The sequence below is a fragment of the Telopea speciosissima genome, chromosome 7 (assembly GCF_018873765.1).
Source record: "Telopea speciosissima isolate NSW1024214 ecotype Mountain lineage chromosome 7, Tspe_v1, whole genome shotgun sequence".
NCBI lineage: Eukaryota > Viridiplantae > Streptophyta > Magnoliopsida > Proteales > Proteaceae > Telopea > Telopea speciosissima.
In genome coordinates this window covers 28750935-28773734 of record NC_057922.1, presented here as the reverse complement: position 1 = coordinate 28773734, position 22800 = coordinate 28750935, and the positions used below count along the sequence as shown (strand labels likewise).

At 38.2% G+C, this 22800-nt stretch overlaps 1 protein-coding gene across 1 annotated transcript; it reads right to left on the bottom strand.

Moving 5' to 3' along the window:
* Window positions 1-2: 2 nt before the first annotated feature.
* Window positions 3-22334, bottom strand: LOC122667702 (probable indole-3-pyruvate monooxygenase YUCCA10). Its single transcript, XM_043864095.1, has 6 exons — window positions 22330-22334; window positions 9720-9722; window positions 2330-2944; window positions 1982-2215; window positions 683-805; window positions 3-223 (listed from the first exon to the last, which is right to left on the bottom strand). Exons 3-6 carry the CDS (start codon window positions 2939-2941, stop codon window positions 59-61), a joined length of 1134 nt encoding a protein of 377 aa, XP_043720030.1. The 5' UTR covers window positions 2942-2944; window positions 9720-9722; window positions 22330-22334; the 3' UTR covers window positions 3-58.
* Window positions 22335-22800: the final 466 nt, after the last annotated feature.

Genomic DNA, 22800 nt, shown 5'->3' with positions numbered 1-22800 from the left:
TTTAGCAACAATATTTTAAGAAATTACTGAATAAAATCTCCCTTGCAATTGGTGTTTTTCACAATAATTTCTTGATATCATTAGCTATGTTTTGACCATCAGCACCACCTCCATACAAACCTTTTCTTGCCAACCCTCCACAATACAATCCATTCTTTCCCTTCCAATGGTTTGGATAACTTTGTTTCGGAATTCCATCCTTGTTGAGAAACTCATCATCATCCTGAACAAACACAAACAAACATTGTTATTAATTATCATTGTCGAATGGATAAAAAATGGCCAACCCTACCAGGGATTGAGATATTGGGATCGATATTGGTCTGCCGATATCAATCCATACCGGTCAATTTTACCCATAGTTTCCACTAAACATTAAGTTTTTTGTTTTTGGTTACAAATTTACCATTGATTCGATACTGATACCCAATCCAGAATTGACTAGGTATCAGTATTGACCTCCACCAACATCGATTCAATCCATCTGATCCAATACCAATAACTCATTTCATGCCCCTACCCGTTCCAATATATAACCATGTACGTATCATAACAATTTTTCCCATTATCAAAGAGAATACCCATCTTGTTTCTTTTTTTGAATTCAGGAGACATAAGAAGAATACCTTTTTTTTTTGTGGTAAAGTAAGATGAAATTTTTTTGATCTATTATAAGTGTTACCTTTAGCCAATTTTTTGTTAGTCTATGAAATCCGGTGGCAAACAAAATTACATCAAACTGATAGGACTTGCCATCCGTGAAGATAACTTCGTCACCTTCTACACTTGATATTTCAGGTAAAACCTGTTAAATATAGCAACAACAACATAAAAAATAAATAAATAAAATAAAATAAAATAATTTTTGAATCATTGAATCCCCTATATATAAGACAAAAAGAGTAGATTTTTTTTGATATAATATTATTAAAAAATTGTTAAAAATATTCAGTGAGATCTATTATGTCTTCTTGTGATGTTTGTTCTATTCCTTCAATTATGGTGAGGAAAATTGCCGTACAAGTAAACAAATGTGATGATCTTCACAAGCTATTTTTTTTGGGTAAAGATCTTCACAAGCTTAGCTGCACGTAGTAATAACTCCAAAATCTATAATTCCATTTTATTTTCTTCTTCTATTAAACAAGGAATATCATATTTGTTTATTATTTTGGATCTAATTTTTCTCATTGACAGTGAAGAGGAATCTCTTGACTTTTATGATGGTGGGATAGACATCATTATGAGAGTTTGGATTTTCTACCACTCTGTGGGGTGCCACACCATATGACGAGAATCAATGAAGTGGAATCTCTACCATCAAATACAAGGGTCAAAGAGTAGATGAGTGGAGATTACATTTTATTGGTCCTCCTTTATGTGGGGTGGCACCACAATAAAGGATTCAACCTCTCATTGTGAGAGCAAGAGTACTTTCGACTCCATCTAGTAGAGGGTAGAACAATTATAACCCTAGATGGATGTACTTTTCCTTTACCTAATGGATAGGAAAATTTTCTCTATTATGAAATCTAAGATCATTGTAGGCCTCACAGTATGAAGAAGGTTGTCTTCCCAAGGAGGGCAAATTCGGTATGATGGTAGTTTGAATGTAACGTCCAACAATGCTTACACAAAGTATGATCCCAAAAAATCTAAAATTTTCATAATTTGGTTCAATATGATCCTAAAAAATCCAAAATTTTCATAATTTGGTTCCTCCTCTCCGTAAAAATGGATTAAGTTTTCTTTCAACCATCTCTTAATTTTTATCCTCTCACATGTAGTTCACTGCCCATTGCATCACACTTGAGCATCCAATGGTGGCCATAAGACTGAGAGGATGAACTTTAAAGGTGCATTGCCCAGTGCACTGTCCAATGCAAAAGTGAGGTGCAGTGGGGAATGCACCGCAGTTGACAGGATAAAGATCCGGGACAAGGTGTTAAATATAATAACAACTGCATGGAAGTATATATACCTGAATCTCGCCGGCCGTAATTTTCCCAATGGTGCCGACGTCGAGAACTGGATACTTTCCATACTTATCTTTCATGGCGTAAGGACCTTCTTGGGGTCTTCTTATCCCACACTTGCTCATATCTCCATACCATAACTTACTAAGTGAGAGAACAATCTCATCCACCAACACATAGGGCAAATACTTGAACAATCTCAACGCCACATATGCCATCCACCGTGTCATAACGTGAACCTGTAATTAAGAACCAAATATATAAACTAAATTAATTAGTAGTAATTAAGAGGAATTAATATGTACTCTTTGATTGGTCACCAAGCAGTCGAATTGAAGTTGATAAGTAATTACCGGGTTTCGAATTATAATAGAGGTCTTAGCTCCAAAGTTTGATAGATCATAAGCAATCTCCATTCCAGAACTACCACACCCAACAACCAAAACACTTTTGTTGCCAAAGGGTTCTCCAGTTTTGTATTTGGTCGAGTGTAAAACTTCCCCTTTGAAGCTCTCTATCCCTTTGATCTCCGGTATGAATGGGTCGGTGGTCTCGCCGGTGGCCACCACTAGAAATGTTGACATATACTCCTGTACCTCATCGGTTTTTATGTTCCTAGCCTTGACGAGCCATTTTCCGGCTACCTTGTCGTACGCCGCCGACTCGATGGATCGGTTGTAAACCGGGTTTACCTTGAACTGGGTTACATAATCGTCTAAGTATTGGACAAATTGTTTTATGGGTACATAAGTTGGGTATGAATCAGGGAATGGCATGTGTGGAAGCTCACAGAATTGCTTGGCTAAGTGAAGGTGGAGACGATCGTAGGTTTTCTTGGTCCAAATGGGACAGTAAATGTCTTCTCTTTCGAGGAGTATGTGAGGGATAGATTGTAGGTTTAAACACGCAGAAGTGGAGATTCCAGTAGGCCCAGCGCCTGCAACTATCACTACTGTTTCCTTCATTTTCTTTGCTGGTTTCTTGATTGGTTTCTTTGGTTTCTTCTCCCATTCACTCACTCACTCTGCGCTGATATGTTAAGAGAGAAGAAGCCATTTGGTTTTTATAATGAGCTTTGCCTTGACTGCACCAGTTCCACTCCCTGCGTATACGTCTCAAATTTTAACGTGTAGTTGTAGATTTTTTTGTGGGTTTTGTCGTTGAAGACTTGTAGTTTTCATTACATATAAAATTTCCTTTTGGGTAGTTGGTAGTTGGCCTTGTTTTTTTTTTTTGTCGAATAAATATAAACAGCTGAAGGGTATAATAGTAATTTCATATTGATGGTGAAAAACCGTCTGTCTTACTTGGATTATTTGTTCGAATCATCGGTGTCTTCATATAGTTGAGGAACTCTCTCCGGTTGCTTAATGCCTTTAAGGTTTTAGATTGGACCCTTAACAAGGACTTGATCACCAAATCGATGTGAGACTATAACTAATTGAAGTGAGACTATAGTTCTATAACTCTCAACGCCCCTCATGTGGAGTTAGAATGAGACATCACCATATACATGCAAAAAGATCAATAATCCGAGGGAAATAACCAACAAATCATAGGGCAATGGTACCATACATATTAAATAAGGGGATTATTTTATTGACACCCCTTAAGATGTTAAATAATTTGTAATCTTACTTTTTTGCCCTTCTAGTATGACATATAAATTTTTCCAATGAGGGCAATAATGTCATTTCACATACGTATTCGAAAAAAGATGCATAACAATGACACCTTTTATTATTATTATTTTGATAAACAAATCTTTAGTAATAAAAATGTGTAGTACGTACACATGGATTTTGACTTACAAGTTTCATGAAACCAGCAAATGGAAGTGGGCCAAACAATTCCACACGTCAAGAACCAAACCCTCCTTACAAGGGAGTTAGTCACGTTGTTTTCCTCCCTAGAAATAAAAAATGAAAATACATGATTCAAAACTAGATGCCAAATGAGTTGTTACAACCATATTAGTTGGGGCATTACTCGTAGAGAGTCCTTGTAACGCTATAGCATTTGACATATCATTGGTCATCTGTGCCATTACAATTAGTGCTACATCCAACTCACTGCAACTGTGGACATTTTTGTGGAGTAGGAAATAAGAATTATTACAACCTGACCTATTATTGGCAAAATTTAACAGCTTTGCATGAAGATACATGATTGAGCTTTCCTGTGGCTTGGAGTTGAGCGGCCACCGTGCTGCACTCAACTCACTAATTGCATGCCGCCACATGGATTCCATGCCGATCCAATAGTTGGTAGACGAGGTCAATTTAAAATTCAAAATTGTCGCTCAGAATTCAAAAATGGCATGCCACCGAGGAGCTGATTTACCAACCATTGGATAGACATGAAATCCATGTGACGGTCAGTGAGTTAAGCGCAACATGATGACTGCGGACAAACTCAATCTTGAAGATACACCAATACAAGTTGTGGGTCAGGTTTTGAATAAGTGTAACAGTAATTAAGTATGTGTGTGAAAACTCACGATGAGCTTCGATGTTTGGTTTTTAACACCATATCTTTTGTCGTTGAGATCGGGACAAAGTCTTCGATAGTTGAGATTTCAAATGATACATTAAATTTCATTTATTCTTTGTTAGATTGGTCATGCATATATGACAAGGGATTAGAGAGGAGATTAGGTTATAGTGTCATTTATCCCCTCTCCCCTTATTATTTAATTCTCACTAGTTAATAATATAAATTATGGATTTTTCTTTAATGAGGGATCCTCATGTGATGAGGGCATTTTTTATATATGAAGATTGGCCTTTTTCTCAATATATTTTTAAAATCACTCTAAAACAAGCATCAATGTGATGCAAGTTTGCTTTTAAAAAAAATATAAAATGTCTATTTTTTTTATTAAACAAAATATAAATATGTCATGTGTAGATAATATTTGGTGGAAAATTGAAGTGTCTTGTGATTTTAATACTGTATAAAAGTTTTTAAGCAAATTACAAAAACAAATAAGATTTGACAAGCCTCCCATTGTATTGATTGAAATAAATAGAGACTTAATGGATAGCCACGTCCTCGATCTTGATAGGGAATTAGATAATCAAATGCAGATCCATTGACCATTACTTTGAATTTAACTATACACATTTGTCATTGAAACATAATTTTTTTTTTTTTTTTTTTTGTAGGAGAGAATGACAATACCCTATTCAACCTATCATATGTCTTGAACATATCAGTCATGATGTCATGTTGCCATTCTTTCCGTTTCTTTAATCTTTTTTAGTGTAATGTATAATCCTGCTATAATGTATAATCTCATATACAACCGCTTGCTTGATTGATTGGAGGCATTGCCGGTTGAGTGCATGACCCTAGGAAAGGAAATACGATATTTTTTTTTTTAGATTACAGACCTCAATCTGTTTGAGAAATCTTTTAAATGAATTTATAAATTACATTACAAAGATGATTAGCCTGTAATGTGCAGAAAATGAGAAGCTTATTGGATTAAGAGAACCTTCACAGGTCAAAATGTCAAATCATTATTTCCCACATGCGTAAGATTATTGAGTTGCAACTACCTACCACACCTGGGTTGAAAGGACTACTTTAAGGTTCAAGAAACAAGCTAGGTCTTTTGGTCGGGCTCAATGGGTTCCCACCAATTTAAAACCCCGCACAGTTACTAACTGTTTAAGTGTTGAGCCTTGTAGATAGGTTATTGATGCACATAATTAGGCATTTGAAAATTTCTTAGATCTACTAGATTAAAAAAAGAATTACAAAATAAGTATATTTTAAATTTGTTTTATATCCATAAAGTTATATTTTAAAAAGATTTACCCAATCCCCAAATTAGTTAAGTTTCCTTTCCGCCCAACAAAAAAATATAATTAAACTTTCTAATATACCCTTTGACTCACTTTTTTCCCCAAAAAAAAAGCTAAAGATAATGCCTTACTAGTGTAACCGTTTGCACTTTCAAAAAAAAAAAAAAAAAAACCACCATTTGCACAACTTATTGAATTCCTTTTTCTATAGGGAAACTTGCAAGATTAATAGAAGTCGGTTAGGTGCTTCCCTTTATCTCTATCTCGTTATCCCTCTTTCACTCGTTAATCATCATCACTTATCTCTATCTCGTTATCCTTCTTCCACTCGTTAATCATCTTCACTAGTCCCGGTGAGTATTGGCTCTCTCTCACTTTCTTAGTCCCTATTGCAGTGTTTTTTTTTTTTTTTTTTTTCTTCCTTGTATAGGTTTTGGGGGAGAGGGATGGAGTCATATATAGACAACTAGAGATAAGAAGAAGAGGAGTCCATGAAGAACACAACTAGAGATAAGAAGAGGAGGTGTCCATGAAGAACACCCCGCACACCTGACACCAGACACATATTTGCCACATGGCATGACCATTAAATAGCACGAGAAAAAGTTGGCCCCACCCAACACTTCACGGACTCCCCCCCACCCCTACTAGTCCTAGCAAGGCACTCTTTCAAAAGAAAGAGATTGGATAATGAAGGGGTGGGGAGTAGGCCCCACAAGGTAGGCTGGGCTAAGATGGCGCTAACCTCAATAGTAAACCTAAATCACTGTCATTGAAGCTTATAAAGGACTCTAGCTAGCTAGGTCTACCTGTCTAAGTAACACCCAATGATAGAGTGTATAAATGGATTTTAATGATTGAGTGGGTTTATGGTCTTACGCCACCCCACGTAACAACTAGGGTGCTGGTCCCACTTCTACATGCTTGGCTGTCCCAAGAGGGTTTTATGAAACAGAACCTTGTTTAACACTTGAACCCATATTCCATAATTTAATAAGAAATGCTTGAAAGTTAAACTTAAAATGAGACCACACCTGAACTCTTCACTTTCGATAGTGAAAATTAATGATAAACATCATATAATGTGTGATTCCCAATCTTAAAGATAATTTGTTGAAATTGTTTTTTATTTATTGAAGGTTTCGACAAGAGCCAAAGGTTTCACGGTAATTCGCTTTGATTGGATGCAATATTGCTGTGTTTTCCATTAATATTCAAAGGGATATTTATACAAAGAATACAATGAGATAAAAGAAGAAGGAGATAAAGTGTATCCCATGTGATATAAAGTTCCCATATGAATAGGATTCTATATCACATGTGATAAAGATGGAAAAATACAAATGGAAGGGAAGATATGGAAGACGCGATGGATTCCTTCCATTGAGACTGATCAATAGTATTACATATATAGAGTTTCTAGTCTTAATTTCACCTCGGTAGAGAGAGAGAGAGAGAGAGAGAGAGAGAGAGAGAGAGAGATCAATAACCCACTAAGTCTAGATTACCAATGACGATTGATGATTGTACGGAAACAAAAGCGAGACTCAAGAAAAATGAACTTGAAATAACATTGTAAGGAGGGCAAAACAATGTAGGTATTTTAATACAAGTAAAATACTAAAAAATCAAAATGTTCAACGATCAAACATCACCAAAGTTCATATAAGTAGGGGAAATAATTAAACAAAATACAAAACTAAACTCCATTGGTTGAAGGAACCCAGGATTCATCAACAAATAAAACATGTCACCTGTCAATAAAAAATTACAAATTCATTAGTACTTTAATAAACTAATTTTTTTTGGTAAGAAACTTTAATAAACTAATAAGGAATGAACAAAAAAAAGTATTTAAAAACATACCATCGGGAGTTTATATTGGTGCAGTGCACCGTTGCCGGTTATGACCAACCTCAAGACACCGACTACAGTGGGTGGTACGTCTAGGGACCTCTTGAGACTCTATACGTTTCTTGCGGGGTCTGTCGGGAGGTCGCCTAATATGAGGTGGATTAATATGCCCCTCCCTAACTTCATTTGCATGCAAATCACTGTTGACATCACCATGACTAACCAACTCTTGTATCGTGGGTCGATCACTTGTGTCCATTGGGTTAATTCCTTGACTATATATGACTTTATATGCAAAAGTCTTATGGTGATTAATACATCCAATATTCACCGGGCCAATCAACGACCGCCACGTGTCACAGACGACCTGCTCAATAGCCAAGGGGAACGAACCGGGGTCCCAGCACCAGGGAGCGGCCTCACCTAGGCGCGGCCACACATCAGGGCGCGGCCTCACCCAGGCGCGGCCACCCCTTGGGCGCGGCCACACATCCGGGGTGCTGCCTCACCCAGGCGCGGCCACCACTCGGGCGCGGCCTCACCTAGGCGCGGCCACACATCCAGGCGCGGCCTCACCCAGGCACAGCATCGTGGGCACGTGAGGTGGGGGCTACCCACCTATGACCCGATCGTATCGCTAAGACTCATGTCACCATCAGGACTCTAGACCGCCGCTTAGAGGTCACGTCACCCAGACGGATTCAAGCACCAAGGACGTTATCACCACACGCGGGTATCTATCCACCAAGGATCTTGATACCACTAGGACACTCCCTCCTGCGGGGAGATGATCAATCAGGATAGAGCCCCGTTACCCAGGGCCTCTATCCACTCAACGGGACAATCGCCATCAAACTGGGACTCTCCACACCGCCATACGCCACTATAAAAGGCAAGGTACACAACCCTATCAAAAAGACATCTAAACTCATACTGAATAATCACTATTCATCTGTTTGCGCCAGGAGATCTAACTTTGGCATCGGAGAGCCCTAGGCTGGAACCACACCGGTTCTCTCTGTTGACCCCTTGGTCCACTTGCAGGTGACGGCACTCGCAGGACCGCTCGACGATTTCTTGACGCAACAGTGATCATCAACAAACATATACACGTCCAGCCCAAAGGTCCTAATACAAGCACAAGCATGTACACATACTATCGAACTCGTGCTCCATGCTTTACATGAGCACGTCCGATGTCCAAGGTCAACATGCCAATATTGATCATTCTCATGAACTTCAAACAACATTTCACCTGATCGAAAGGCTAAAAACTTATGAGAAGCGCTTACCAATTCCTTCAACTTCTTCGCAATCCTAGGGCCAACCACATCTTGCCATTTGGAGCACTCAGTCCTCCTATCATTCATGAGTTTCATTGTTTGCAACCGAATTGTGTCAATAAGGTGACATATAGGCAACTCACGGGCATCCTTTATCCATGCGTTACAAGTTTCAGCCAAATTTGTATTTAGCTTATCATATCGGTTTCCTTTGAATAAAGCAATTACCCAATTTTTCGGTTGTGCTTGGATCACCCACTCATGAGAAGAACGATTCATTTTATGCATGACCTCCATATTTTTCTCATAATCACGCATTGTGCGTGAATAAGCAATCTTGTCTAGTTGTGCTTCCATAGATACCTTAAACGACTGATTGTAGCGACCCTGTAGGTACTTTTTAAAGTTCTCCTTCAAGTGGCGTAGGCAATGTGCATGAGGACAACTAGGAAAGACATGGTGTACTCCTTGTATAATACTAGTGTGTCGATCGGATATGAAAACCAGCTCATCTCCAATCTCATATTGCAATGCATGTCTCAATTTAATCAAATACCATTCCCAATTATCAATTGATTCAGATGGGACAACACCAAATGCAATCGGTAGCATACCATCATCTGCATCATATGCGGAAGCAGCAAGCAATGTACCTTTGTATTTCGAAGTGATGAACGTCCCATCAAGCACAAGCAAGCGTCTACAAGCTTCAGTGAATCCATGCAAACATGCAGAAAATGCTATAAAGAGCTTACCGAAACTTCCATCCAGTTCCAAAGTATACTCGGCTACACTTCCTGGATCGGACTCCTTAATCTTACGACAAAGCCATGGAATGGTCTTGTATGAGTCCTCTTGTAAGCCAACTAACAAACTTGTGGCCAACTCTCTACATCTCCACGCTTGTTGGTATGATAATCTAACACCATACTCCCTGCTTATGTCTCGAACGATCTCCATAGGACGATATTTTGGACAATCACGTAATTTATTGAGTATTACATCAGCGACAACTATCTTTGAAGCCTTTGTCTTGTGTTGGGTGCTATAACCAGTTGGATGAAAATGTTGCAAGTTGGATTTGTACACCCGAAAACAGCCTGTATCGTGAATAATACTTGCACAAATATACCAGTCACAACTACGTAAGTCACACACTGCCTTGACCATGTTTGGGTCAATCCGCTTCATACGATACCCAAATTTATGGGCAATAGCATACTTAGCAATGGCTTTCTTGAAATCAGCTACACTGTCAAAAATCTGACCATCACCTTCAAGCACATTGGACCAAAATGTAGCCATTCTATGGACTTGATCAGATGTCGCCATAATCGATGATCTTTGCATAATTCCATCTCTTTGACCCAATTCCTGTGATGATGTACTGTATTTACAAAACAAAAATATTGGTCCTATGTTAAGGAATTCATCTTAACCTATAAACAATAATGAATTGTCTATATCACAACGATAAACGAAAGTGCATTTAACTTACTGTGCCACTTGTGAGGACCCATGCATAACTGCATTTTCCTTGAAAATGAATACCATTGCAATCTTAGACTCAAACGGATAATCAATGAGGTTCTGTCTATCCTCATTTTGTGATAGGGTGAGCATCATTGGTGTGGCACAAGGAAGAGTATACTTTAGCCTAAAAGAGTGATGGTCTGTGTTCATCAAACCTGATAATTCAGCCACAAAGCGATCATATGTGAAACTCTGATCAATTCTCAAAGCAAATGAATCACCTCCAGAATATTCCATGATACCCAAATCAGATTCTACATGTCCTCTAGCCGTACATAACACAAGAATACTATTACCAGTTTCCATTGCGTATGGAGAACGCATATAAAGTTCTTTTGTAACACTAAAAATTTGAAGAAAGTTAAAGAAGAAGAAAAAATATACTAAATAAATTTTCAGAGAGATAATATTGTAAGCACTACTAACCTAACAATTAAAGCTTAGTAACTGAATATGAGGTTTCACATCCAATCATCCAAAGCAAGGTAGACAACATTCACTTTTAAATTGGGAATATCAATATGGAACCATTTGACAACATTAACATAAAATGCCCATCATAATAACAGGAAACCAAATCATTATTTGCTACTTCTAACAAACACCTCCCCCCTCCGACCCTTTGTTTATGGAAACCAAATTGGTTTGGAAAACCAAAGGTCGCGAGTTCATTGGCTTTGCCTGTGCCCATAGAGGCTGGATAAATGTGGATGCCAATAAGATTGAATGTGAGTCATGTGGAGCAAGCTTGAATTTTGCATTATCAGCATCCTGGACACCCTCTGAAGTACTGTTTTTCAACAACAAAGAATTTTTTTTTTTTTTTTTTTTTTTTTTTTTTTGAAGCTGCAAATGATGACCAATTTTCATTGAATGATTTCAGAAATCAAACATGGTCTAGAATTTCTCTCAAGTAATGTAGAGGAAACGTCCCTATTTACATTGTTACAAATCGATGCCTACTAGTCCTAAGTCAAGACTCCCAGCCAATGATTTTAAGAACCAAAACCTGCCTACAAATCCTATAACAGACCTTCAGCAGAAGACATTAATGGCCTAAAACAAAAAAGAAGAGAAACTAATCTATCTACCCGATAAACCTCAAATATTACATGAATTTTCCTGCCTTGCATTTCACTCATAAGCACTACGTGTCTGTATTTTCACTTCCATTAAGATCATTTATCTATACCCTTTATTAGAAAAGACTACTGCCACTAATGCAAAACTGATCTTGAAACAATGAAGCCAACGAGATATCAATTGCAACAAGATCGCACATAGGGACAAACCAATTATACCACCAATAAAAACCTGATTCAACACATCACTCGCAACTCTAAACGGAGCCAGTCAAAATGGTACAAAAAAAAAAAAAAAAAAACTACAACTTGGGTAGAGAAAGAGAGCCAATACTTACCAGGTTTGCACTAAAGGATTAAAACAAGGAGTGAAGAAGAGGGAAGCACTTAGTGAGCACCACTTTTGCTAGTTTCTGCAAGTTTTCCGCCTAATAGAAATAAGAGAGAACTCAATGAGTTGTGCAAAGTGCAAACGGTTATACTAAATTTTTTTTTTTTTTTGAGTAATGCAAACGGTTAAAGCATTATCTTTAGTGTTTTTTTTAAGGAAAAAAATTGAGTCAAAGGGTATATTAGGAAGTTTATAGTTTGGACGGGACGGTAACTAATTGATTTGGGGATTGGGTAAATCTTTTCAACATATAACTTTATGGATGTAAAACAAATTTAAAATATATTTATTTTATAATTCTTTTTTTAATATAAGTAGATCTAAGAAATTTTTCCTTAAATTAATTAATTAATCAGGTTATAAACAGATTAATTGGGCTATAAACGATCGGTTAATGGTGTTGACGGTCTCGGTTGGGTGCCCATCGGGCTACAACCAAACTCTATTATTGACACTTTTTGTAAGTGGGTAGGCCTGACATCGGGCCGTTTACTCACCGATCAGTTCAATGTCAAGCTTTAATTAGATGTGCCTACATTCATTACATGCTAGATTTGACACCCCTAGTGCTACAAACTATCTTTAGTTGAGATAAGTGTTCAAAGCTTAACTAGGTGGTTCCTTTGTCCACTTTAAATATTCGTGTCAATTCTCATTGGAACCTTGACATAAGGCGTACTACTTGACGGTCTTTTTCGTGTTTGTCTTCGATAGTTTACAATTTGAATCATGTCTTTTCTCCTTAATATATTAATTTTAATTACCCTAAACAATATTTTGATTAATCTACACTAAGAAAAAACATATTATGGAACAAATTTTGTATTGGAGACACAATAACATCCTCCACCAGATGCCAGAATCTTTGAAAGAAGCTGGTAGGAAAACCATCTGGTCCTCGTGCCTTATACGTTCCTATACATAAAAATGGGGGTCTCTTGATTTTCTTCTATGATGGAATAGATGAGAGTCTGAAGTTTTCCTCCTTTGAGATTATTGGTGAGAAAAAAATTACAGGGATCTGAAGGGGATGATGAGTTGAAAAGGTTCTAAAAATAATTTGACAGTATCCTTAGGTTATAATTGAAAACCCTTACTAGAAGCAAGGAAGAATCTGGTGTTCCATTCACCCTCATATAGGCCGTAATTCACATGATTTTTTTCTCTATAAAACACTCGCCTGCCTTCAATATGTTGATCAATTTTTGGGGTTGTTATCCATGTAACGATGGAAAGTGATGTTTCCAAAATCATAAAATAAATGTCAGTGATCCGGGCTCTAATTGGCCAGCATGAACTTGTGAGTAAGGTTTCAAGTTTATAAAATTCAAAAGAAACCAAATCAATTGCTTTTTATACATTGATTTCTGTCCTTATGTGAGGAAGCCTTTTCCATAAATAATGTGAAAGTCTTAAACTAATCTTATGCAATAAAAAATAAGTAATATATAATTAAAACATGTCAATGAGATTGCTTATGCAAATTGCGAATCCTTAGAGGATTCCAATTCTAAGCTGAATCCGTCGACATCAAGGTGATAGAAAGTAACATATCATATATATATATATATATATGTAGCTAGGGAAGGCCTCTTGTTAAATCACTATCGCAAGGGAAGAGTTAGACTGTGTTTTAGTGTATAAATTTCAGCAAGGGTTGAAGTAATGGCTACGCAAAGCGAATACTTAACAATTCTTTACAAACATGACTTCACTTTTATGGATAGATTAGCCTTTTCTAAACATATTTTCAAATCAATCCAAAATATGAAGGCCTCTTGTTAAATCACTACCGCAAGGGAAGAGTTAGACTGTGTTTTAATGTATTACTTTCACCAAGGGTTGAAGTAATGGCTCAGCAAAGCGAATACTTAACAATTTTTGATAAACGTGACTTCACTTTTATGAATAGATTAATCTTTTCCAAACACATTTTCAAATCAATCCAAAATATGAAGACCTCTTGTTAAATCACTATCGCAAAGGAAGAGTTAGACTGTGCTTTAGTGCATAAATTTCTCCAAAGGTGAAGTAATGGCTGAGCAAAGTGAATACTTAACAATTTTTGATAAATATGACTTCACTTTTATGAATAGATTGACCTTTTCCAAAATAATTTTCAAATCAATCCAAAATAAACCTCAATATTGTAAATTTATGCAAGTTTGCTTTGATGAGATAGTGGTTTGATGTGGCGTGATATATTCAGTGAAGGGCCTTTGAATGTTCCAGAATCGAGGAGTGATTTGATTTAGATTGAAAGAACTAAAAGAATCACAGGCAAACTTAAAATTACCCTAAGAAAAATGGCAAGAAAAGACATCCCTAGCATAGGCCTTATATCAAGTATGAAATCAAATAGAACTGATTGGAGGGCAAATATCCATGTTGCCGACCCCATTTAGTTAGGATAAAGTTGAGTTGTCATTGTTGTTATTGCTCTGATGAGGATTATAAAAATGTGATGTGCAGATAATGGAAGGCGAAGAATCAGAGCTTGTCTCACGATTTCAACACCTTAAGAATTTTTTAGCTCAATTATATGTGGGGATTGTCTAAATGACACCTCTATAAGTGTTTATTTAGAGCTGGATACCATCTTTTGATTGTCCCTTGTTTATTCTTAATTTTTTTTTGAAGTCAATGGTAAACAATGATTTTTAAAATAATTTGAAAGTGATTTACTATGATGTTATTAAAAAATAGTCAAGTACACATGTGAAATGAAAAAAATTTATCCTCATTGTAAAAAAATGTTGTTATACTAAAAAGAGACAAAGATAAAATTACAAATTATTTGATATCTTAAGGGGTGTCAATAAGAAACCCCGTTACAATACCAAATAAGCCTTGACATGCCTCTTCCATTGTAAGCAATAAATAAAAGACCAAATGCAAATCCGTTGACCTTCAACCGTATCATATGTCTTGGACAAATTAATCAATCTTGATTGCTATGTATCCATTCTTCGTTTCTTTTTTGGAAAATTACCTAAATCTACTATATAAGAAAATATGATAAAACAAGTAGATTTGATTTTGTTTTACACTTATATTCGTATTTTTTCTTGTAAAACTACTTGTTTTGTAATTATTGTTTTAATCTAAGTAGATCTAAGAAATTGTTTTTTTTTTTTTCCTTTTCATATAATGTATAACATTCTACGCAACAATCGCATATTACTTGAGATTTGACAGCCGATGATAAAGGTTAACTACCAAGGGGATACAAGTTTTTTATTCAAAATAAATTTATAAGCTACATTGCAAAAACTGATTGGTTTGTAATGCTCAAAGCCTCAAACAATGATGGGTTGGCACATTTATGAATCAATTCAATCATCGAATCTACTTTGTACCCAAGATAAAATATTCGTTAGGATTCGAGTAAAACTCACGTTTAAAAGCTACCCTTTAGAAAGAGGTTGTCTAAGTCCTTATAAGTTTTTACGTCGAACCATTCATATATGATGTGGAATCGATTGCTTTCATCACAAGAAACCCAATTAAACCGTATCATCTTCCACTAGATGCCATCCAACAGGTCTTGGTGCCATATTTGCTCCTATGCTAATTTCCTTGATTAATTTCTCATAAGATGTAATAGATGTGGGTTTGATGTTTTCCTCCACTGGGAATATCGGTAAGAAAAAATTACAGATAGATTCAGGATTTGAGGCGGATGATAAGTCGAAAAGGTTCTGAAAATAATTTGAGAAAACATAGCCTACTTGATTCTGATCACAATTTTGAAAATACCGTTGTTGGATTGGTCCTCATATTGGATTAAGGACTGTTTAATTCGGGTAAGATGATACAAATAATTTTGCAGCTTGATTTGGAATTTTTTTTTTATTTTAAATTTTAATATACATTGAGAGATTATTGTTGGGATGTCAAACAGTCGGTCTGGTCCAGTTTCATTTTCTTTTCATGTATCGGATCGGACTGAAATTGGGCCGATAAGGTGTTTGGTCCATTATCAATTTCTTATAATGTTTGCCTATTGGTTTATTATCGGCCCTGTCTCGATTTTCATATATAAAAAAATGTTGAATTTTATCGGTTTTTCCGATTTGGGTCCAAACAGTCGGTTTTGGTTGATCTTATTTGTAAACCTAAACAGTTTTAATAATTGAGAATCACGATTCCTCGAAATTACCATATGTGAATTTACGCGACCAAACACACCCTTCAAGAGCAGAATCGAGATCTAGATGGGTCTTGGTATATTCTGATATGAATTGACTAAAATAAGTTAAGAATCAACTAGAAATGTAGGAATTTTCCTGCAACCCGGGCTCGTAGTCGAAGAAACGTAATTTTCAAGGGTATTTGAAAAATACAAAAACCTAAGAGGTATTTGTGAATCAAAGGGAAAGTGAATTATTCTATTTCTTTGGCTGCTAGCATGTTAGCAGGATACTTCCAACAACTCAGGTATCAACAAAAATTTTTCCACCAGGGAAGCACCAGTGTTAGAGAAAACTTATGGATTGACTCTCTTGCAAAGCTTTTACCAAAAAACAAAAAAAACTCTCTTGCAAAGCACATGGGGACAAGGTGTTAAATATAATATAAGAAGTAGTTTTCTGTCCGGGAGTGTGGTGTGACCTACACCAGCACTCCCATGTGTCTATCTCTCTCCTTAAAACAAGGGGACATGTGCTTTCATATGGGGGAGAAGAGAGATACAATCATGGGAGTGCTGGTGTAGACCACACTCTCGAAGAGAGTACTTTTTACTTTCTGTCATATAATACTTTTTCTCATATAATATATGTGTCATCCAACAATGCGTGCTCAATTGCAATTTTTTTCTTCTCAAATTTGGCACCGTTGGATGTCGCATTATCCACGTGTCAAGCTCGCAAGATCGCACCGCAGTGCACCATCAGATCGGTGCGCTGCTGAGGATTTCAATCCATGTTTTATGGGACAACTGCATGAAGTGTATATACTTTAATCTCGCCTGACTTGATTTTCCCAATGGTGCCCACGTCGAAGACTGGATACTTTCCATACTTATCTTTCATGGCGATAGGCCCTTCTTGGGGTCTCCTAGCCTTATCCCACACTTGCTTATATCTCCATACCACAACTTACTAAGCGAGAGAACCAACTCAACCACCAACTCATAGGGTAAATACTCGAACAATCTCAACCCCACATATACCATCCACCGAGTTATAACATGAGTCTATGTAAACACCAAATAAATAAACCAAATTAGTAGTAAGAAAGAAGAATCATCAACCACATTCACTACTACTAGAATTAAAATTTCCGGTTTGTTTAGAGGGAACTTAAGTGGGATGGGAGAATTGGAGTGGGGAAATGCTGATGTGGTATTTCAAAATCTCATACGAATCTTATTTGGTTTTTCCATGTGGTGAACTTACAAAAGCTCCTCTTACATAAAACAAAAACTTACAAAAGTTTAGGGAACCTTATTAAATGCTTTGTTTGCTAGTATGGCACTTCCAAATCTCACCCCTATCTTATGCAAAGTCCACAACATGTGGGTTCCATCTTCCCAATAATACCCAATTTGGCTCTCTTCCAGCCGTGGCAGGAGCTGGAGGCTTCAGCCCAACAAAACAAGGAGGGTTTTGGTCATTTCATAGGGGCCCCATGTGGCCCCTCAAGTGGGCCACCTGTGAAATGACCATACCCCTCTGTTTTTGCTGGGTTGGACCCTCCAGCTCCCGCCACGACTGGAAGAGAGTCAGATCCAACAATCCCACATCACCTTCCCCTTTAAACAAACGGAACTACTAGAATTAAAATTTACTCTTTTATAGAGGTCTTAGCTCCAAAGTTTGATAAATCATAAGCAATCTCCATTCCAGAGTTACCACACCCAACAACCAAAACACTCTTGTTGACGAAAGGTTCTCTAGTCTTGTGTTTTGTGGAGTGCAAAACCTCCCCTATGAATCTCTCTATCCCTTTGATCTCCGGTATTAATGGGTCAATGTTTTTGCTAGAAGCCATCACTAGAAATCTTGAGCTGTACTCCTCCACCTCATCTATCTATATGTTTCTAGCCTTGATGAGTCATTTTCCAGCAACCTTGTCGTACGTTGTCGATTCAATGGACCAGTTGTAAACTAGGTTCACCTTGAACTGGGTTACATAATCGTCCAAGTACCGGACAAATAGCTTTTTGGGTAGATAAGTGTTATTCCAATAGCAGTCATGGGATCATCTCCTGATTTCCCTGGAATTATAAACCCATTAGGGTATTATACCTCCTGGGTAAACCCATGGTTGCCCATGGGTGCCCTATTTTAATTTTGGGGTTGCCCATGGTTGCCCATGGGAACCTTGGTGTAACCCAATCAAGGTGGTATAAAATAACCAATATCCAATCCTTCTCTTTCATGTCCCATTAAATTATGGGATCCATAAGAGAGAGAAAACTCATCTCTTTTCCATCCCATGAAAAGAGGGATCCATCCCATACCCGAATGTGCAGCGAAAAGAGATAGATTCAGGTTTCTTTTGCATCCCATGAATATCAAATAATTAAAAACCACAAGAGGAATCAATAAAAACTTACTAACCTTTTGAGCCTCAAGTATTGCTCTTCCAATAGACAGTGGTTCTTCTTCCAATGAGCACACCAGATAAACAGATCTGAACCTCCAATGGTGCAGCTAAGGTTCTCCAAGTCAATCCAAGAGTCTCTTCAGATCTTCAAGCACAATTCGATATTTCCAAAACCCTAACTCTCAAAACTAGAGAGCAAGAAGAAGGAGAGAGAAGAGATCAAAGAGAGAGAGAGAACCAAATTCGTCCAAAGGGAAGGGGAGCCAAAATTCGCCCAAGGCAGGGAAAGATATGGGCTGCCCCCTCTCCTTGGTGTGTTTAAATAATAGGGTTTCTAAAACCCTGCTTGGATGATTCCCAGTGAGAGTCTGGCACTCTCACTCCTCATTGACTTGAATCTGTTTAAACCTGATGGGCTTCTAATTGGTGAAGAAGCAGAATCTAATAGGGAATAGTTAATTATTTTTTTATGGGATAAATAAAATAGTAACATATCCAATAAATTAAATAAACAATTAATTAGATAGTAAATTCCATTTATACCCTCACATAATAATTCATTATTATGTGCCAACCCACCCCTAATCAACATCACCATTATGGAATCTAGGGCATGTACACATATACTACCAAACCCCATTCCATAGAACATGTCCATACGAGAGCATCTGTATACGTGATCGGATCCCACAAGACATGATAAAATATTTTCAAATAAAACTACATATAATCTATCATTTTATGTAAAATAAGTTTTGTAAAAACCATTTTTAAAACGGCACTGAATCCAGATTCCAATCTGACCATCCACAGACAATCTCTATCTTGATGTTCCCCAATTGGGCAGTGGTGACCATGTTGAGTAACTCCTTCACTCACAAAATGTTTGCGCATTCCCAGAACACCGGCTTTGACTCTCTTGAATCTTAGTCATTGATGATCCAAAGAATGCAGTCACAATTCACATTGACGAGGTCCGCTCAGGTACAGGGTCTCGGTGACACATGTCTATCCCATCCTACATTTGGCAGTAATATATAAGGGAATCAACAAAGTAGATTCTTCGCCAATGCACATCATAATGTGCACTCGCATTTATACCCTAACATCAACATGTCTAGGCATACCCAATGCGACGACCATATGATAAGGGTGCCCAGCCCAAACCCTATTCGTGACTACCATTTTAAGTAAAACTTACGGACACATAATGCTCAAAAAGTTTATATCACAATATACCAAAATGTATAAAAGGTTCAATACAAAGTATACCGGACCGAACCAGTTTGATGGACACCTGTAGTCTCCCATAGTCTGTATTTTTCAAAGCAAAAGTTTGCAACTTTGCAAACTATTTAGGATGAAATTTAACAAGCGAGATACGTGAGTCCTTCTATCAAAAAACCAAATTCAGCTACATATATCCGACTCGCTCTCACGTTGCGAGAAATGTGCATAGACCAGATCCCTCTCTATTCTATGCAAAGTAAAGATTCGACAGTCACAGTAGAGACGCATGGGATGGGGCGAAGGAACACCAAGGTCTTGGAGAAGATAGAGAAGCCAAACAAGCTTGCAAGTGGCATTGGCCACAAAGCAATATTCTACCTCAACAGAGGAACGAGAAATGGTGTTTTATTTCTTAGACTTCCAGGACAAAGGGCTGCTGCCTAGAAAAGTGATATAGCCTGTTACCGAATGCCGCGTAGTGGGGCATGCGGCCCAGTCAGAGTCACAAAATGCCGCTAATTGTAAATGACTTATCACTGAAAAGAAAACCCCAGTGTCTGGTGAGGACTTGAGATAACGTAGGACCTGGAAGGGTGGCATCCATGTGTGGTTGGCGAGAAAGTTGCATGAATTGACTGAGAGAGTTGACGGCGTACGCAGTATTCGGCCGTGTAATGGTAAGGTAGGTGAGCCGGCCAATGAGACAGGCTTGGCCACAAGTAAGCTGGATGTAGAGAGAATATCCAGAGAATATTTTCGTTGATTGATAAAGATACCAGCAGGACTACGGGCAACCTTGATGCCAAGGAAATACTTTACTGGGCCCAAATCCTTGAGGTGGAAGCAGTGGTGCAGAAAAGAAATAAGCCCCTGAATAGTTGAACGATCATCACCCGCAATGACTCTATTGTCAACATATACAAGAACAGTTGTGTAACAGGTGGTGGTGGACTTGATGAAAAGAGAATAATCGGCTAAAGACTGGCAAAAGCCGGCTTCCAGAAGAGACCGTGTCAGGGTAGCAAACCAATTACGAGATGCCTGCTTTAGACCATATCGTGATTTTTGGAGTTTACAAAAGCAAGTCTCCCCCTGTTTTGGATAACCAGGCGGAAGTCACATGTAAATGTCTTCATAAAGATCACCATGGAGAAAGGCATTATTGACATCTAATTGATGAAGGTGCCATCCACGAACAGCAGCAATGACAAGCAAGCTGCGAATAGTAACCAATTTAGCAACAGGGACAAATGTGTCAGTATAATCCAAACCCTCTTGTTGTGTATAACCCTTGGCAACCAGACGAGCTTTGTAGCGCTCAATACTATCATCGGCCCGATGCTTGATTTGTAGACCCACTTACAGCCAATAGGGGATTTACCTGCAGAAAGACACTGCCGAGTCCAAGTGTTTTTCTATTCCAAGGTAGAGATCTCGGCCTTCATGGCACTATGCCAGTGGGGTGTTTGACTGCTTCAGTATAAGTACTCAGTTCATGATCAGAAGATATAGCCATGAGAAAAGCAAAATGAGAGGGTGACAAATTATTATAAGAAATGGCGCGATGAAGAGGATAAAGAGCAATACCTGTGGGCGTTGGCTTAACAGAGGGGAAAGACGTAGATGAGGCCGATGAGAAAACGTAGTCCGCAAGGCGAGTGGGACGGGTATGAGGTCGACTAGTATGTCGCAGGGGAGGAGGGAGGGGAGATGGCAGTGAAGAGGGAGATGGTAGAGATGGCGGTGTAGGTGGTGCAGGGGGGTAGGTCGGGTAATGCCAGGGGAAGGACATAATTACTAGGGGTGGGAGGGATAGTGGAAAAAGGAACTTGATTTGTGAAATGTGACATACCGTGAAACAAAAACCTGATTGGTAGTGAGATCGTATAAGCAATACCCCTTTTAAGCAAAAGGGTAGCCGAGATCTGGTGACTTCTCTTCTGCTTCTGCCTGGGAAGACATCAGAACAAAATCTCCAAAGGTTTCTTGGGCTGATATCATTTGGTATAAAAATCTCCAACCTCGGAGCTCCCTGACTAGGTGGAGGTTGATCCATGGTAAGTTACCTACTGATGAAGAAATTTAGAAGCGGGGTATTTGCATGGTGTCCAGATGCCATTTCTGTAGGAAGGATGTCGACTCTTTGCATTACATTTTCCTTAATTGTGATGTTAGTAACGCTATTTGGAGGGATTTCTCTGGTTGGTTAGGCACGTCTCAATTGCTGATCTTTTTGATTGGTGGAAAAGGAAGTTGCAAAGTTCGACTAACAAGGATCCTTGGGCTGTTGGTGTGGTTGTCATATGTGTCGTCATCTTGGAAGAGCGCAATAGAAGATGTCACGAAGGTCTCTCTCAAAGTTTAAATCAGCTCCTTGAGTGTATTAAAGGAGAAATAAAAGATTGCAAGTTTGTGATTAAGGGGATTAGAACTCCGCTGGATCTGGTTTTTGTCAGATCGATGGGCCTGGCCACCTCTAGTTCCTCATCCAAAGGAATTGTTGAAGTTTTCTGGTGCAAACCTCAGACAAATTGGATAAAGCTGAATATTGACGGTAGCTCGCTTAGGAACCCCGGAGGTGTTTTTTGGAATCACCACGCCCAAGTGGTGCACTCCTTCAGCAGGTTCCTGGGTATCTCCAATATCTTTGTGGCGAAGTTCGAGGCTCTTATGGATGGTCTATTCAGTGCAAAGGAGATGGGAATAAGGGATTTGTGGATTGAATCTGATTCGGCCTTCGTGGTGATGTCAGTTCACTCTGCAAATATCCCTTGGTTTGCATTGCAAAGATGGATGGTACTTAGACCCTATCTGGACTCCTGCAACTGGAAAATTACCCATTGCTTCAGAGAAGCTAACCCCATTGTGGATTACTTGACAAAGCAGGTGGCGAAATTGGGGCTGTCATGTTCTAACTGTGCCTTTCCTAGACATGTTGAAGATCAGATGGGGCATGATGCCATGGGCACGCCGAGATTTAGATTTCTTTAGTGGTGGGTGGGTTCCCTACTGATGGCCATGCCGAAGGTGGGGTTCTTGTCTTCTAATTTGGCTCTTGGTTGTTTCTTGTAATTTGTTCTTTTT